Here is a 2,429-nt window from a genome sequence, read left to right on the forward strand (position 1 = left end):
CTGATGCTTAATTAGTCCGTGAATACCAGCTACTATTTTACAGTCTTGCCAGAACTAAATTTCTGCCTCTTCACAGTGCTCAGTTGACATGAGCTACTGAGTCCCTGCTAAAACCCTCTGCAGAGGACTCTCAAGAGACCAGGGCTTCTTCCCTGCACTGCACCCCATTTATTTGTGTGGTACTAAGGATTGCATCCAGGGCCTTATTGAGCTATGTACCCAATCCTTTCTTATTTTGAGACATGATCTTGCTAGGTTGCCCAGGCTGGGCTCAAACTACACCACCATGCCTAGCTGTTTTTGTGTCCTCATCTCAATTCAGGTCATTCTTCCTCTGTGGTTGATACAGCCCACGTCTGCTGGCTCAGCATAGCCTCACCTTTCCAGGTGACCTCTCAGCAATTCCCAGGAGCCCTTGTAAGGAGGATGTAGGTACTTCCTTCCAGTCCAGTTCTAGTAACTGACTTCTTTGCTTTCAGGTTGCCTGTGTAGAGTGAACGATGAAGAATCTCCTCCCAGACAAGTGAAGAGTTGTGGAATCCATGTGGAGAGCAGGGTGACAACCAGGCCACTGCAGGCTGCCTCCAGCATGAAGCTCCTCTTAATGAGAGGAAGGTACATGGGAGCCCTGAGCACAAACCAGTCTCCTCCCCAGCCCCAGTCATGAACCACAGCAGGCCATCCACGCCACACAGAAGCCCTTCAAGTGTAGTAACTGTAGAGAAAGGTTCCTGAAGGCCTTTGCTCTCCTCAACCACCTGATAGCCCACCCTGAAGAGAGATATTTCCGATGCCCGATTCATGGAGGTGCCCCCTCCAAGAACTTGACCTGTTCTGATGACCAGAAGGACCCCTCTGAAGAAGATGCCCGTGTGTGTGGTGAGTGTGGGAAAGCTTTCAACTACGCATTCAGACCGAGGAAGCACCAAAAGATTCACATAGGCGTACGGGCTTTCCAGTGCAGCGAATGTGGGAAGACTTTCAGTCGAAAAGATGCCTTGGCGCTGCACGAGCGGACTCACACTGGAGAGCGGCCATATGAGTGCAGCAAGTGTGGTAAGGCCTTCAGTGTGCTGTCCACCCTCATTCGTCACCAGAAGGTCCACTTTGGAGAAAGGCCCTACGAGTGCAAGGAGTGCGGGAAGTTTTTCATATACAGTAAGAGTTTTGTTCTTCACCAGAGAGTCCACACGGGAGAGAGACCCTTTGTAAGTGAGCACTGTGGGAAAACCTACGTGACCCGCTCGGGCCCGTACCAACACTGGAAGGTCCACACTGGAGAGAGGCCATATGGGTACAGCCTGTGTGGGAAAACCTTCACCACCCGCTCCTACCGCAATCGGCACCAGCAGTTCCACACCAGGGAGAGGGCCTACACATGTGCTGAATGCATGAAAGCCTTTAAGCACAGTTCAACCCTCCACCAACACAGGAAAATCCACACTGCAGAGGTCTCGGGAAGTCAGCAGCAGCAGAAAAGCTATCAGCGGCTAACAGCTGGCTCAGTAGGAGAAACCCCATCTTAGAAAGGAGATGGGGCAAGCAGCCTTCGTGAGGGTTCCATCTGAAAGAGGCAAGGCCTCCTACATCCAGATGCCACGCTGCACTCCACCTGACCCTGGGTGGTTTCACGCATGCTACCAGACCCTGGGAGGTTCTCTGCATGCCACCTATATGGGGAACTTTGGGGGCCACACTGCATTCTCTGCCTGCCCAGATTACTGCCAGTCATGTCACTTGCAGCTCCTATGACAGAAGCCATCCCACCTCCAACACTAGGCAAGTCCCCACTGTGCTTGTCAGTCACCTGTGTCCACTGAACTGCCCCTATCCCCTTCATAGGAGTGAACTATGAGTGGCGGAGCCCATAACAGGCCTCCATGACTGGGGGAGGCATGGACAGGATCCCATGCTGCCCAAGAGGAGCGGAGCCATCCTCTGGGAAGCTTCCAGACCTTGCTTACCATTTTTTTTTTTTTGCTCCGAATGCCTTCAGGGCAGGTTTGGCTGGCTTGAGTTGTGGGGATCAAACCACAGCAACCTGAGCCTGACTGCTTTGTTGAAGCAGCCACTTAAAGAAGTGAGCTACGGGGCAGGCCCCCTTGCTTACCATTTTTGTGGACACTGTTGACCCCACTTGTCCTTGTCTGCCATGGTTGAGGCTACTTCCTGCTGTGTGGGAAATGTCATAAAAGCCCTTAAGTCTCATTTTGTAGTTGGGGTTCTGATTCTTGTGTGTATGTGTATAGGGGATTGGGATTGAATTAGGCTCTGTCACTGTTTAGAAGGAAGTTTTCCTCAGTTCCTGGGCTCTTACCCGTCTTGTTCGAGACAGCAGGATGACAGAGAACAGCTGTGGAGGAGACCAACCAATGCTGGGCCCTCTGTGGCTGTTCATCATGGTCCTGGGACTATGCACTTGTGGGATG

The 2,429-nt window shown here is 52.0% G+C and overlaps 1 protein-coding gene across 1 annotated transcript; it reads left to right on the forward strand.

The window, feature by feature from the left end:
- The first annotated feature begins 500 nt into the window (after nucleotides 1–500).
- On the forward strand, nucleotides 501–2,035 carry Znf584 (zinc finger protein 584). Its single transcript, XM_023708037.1, has 2 exons — nucleotides 501–523; nucleotides 644–2,035. The coding sequence occupies exons 1-2, from the start codon at nucleotides 501–503 to the stop codon at nucleotides 1,524–1,526; spliced, it is 906 nt and encodes a 301-aa protein (XP_023563805.1). The 3' UTR covers nucleotides 1,527–2,035.
- The last annotated feature ends 394 nt before the right edge of the window (nucleotides 2,036–2,429 follow it).

This window comes from Octodon degus, unplaced genomic scaffold (genome assembly GCF_000260255.1).
Source record: "Octodon degus isolate 3935 unplaced genomic scaffold, OctDeg1.0 scaffold00322, whole genome shotgun sequence".
NCBI classification, from domain to species: domain Eukaryota; kingdom Metazoa; phylum Chordata; class Mammalia; order Rodentia; family Octodontidae; genus Octodon; species Octodon degus.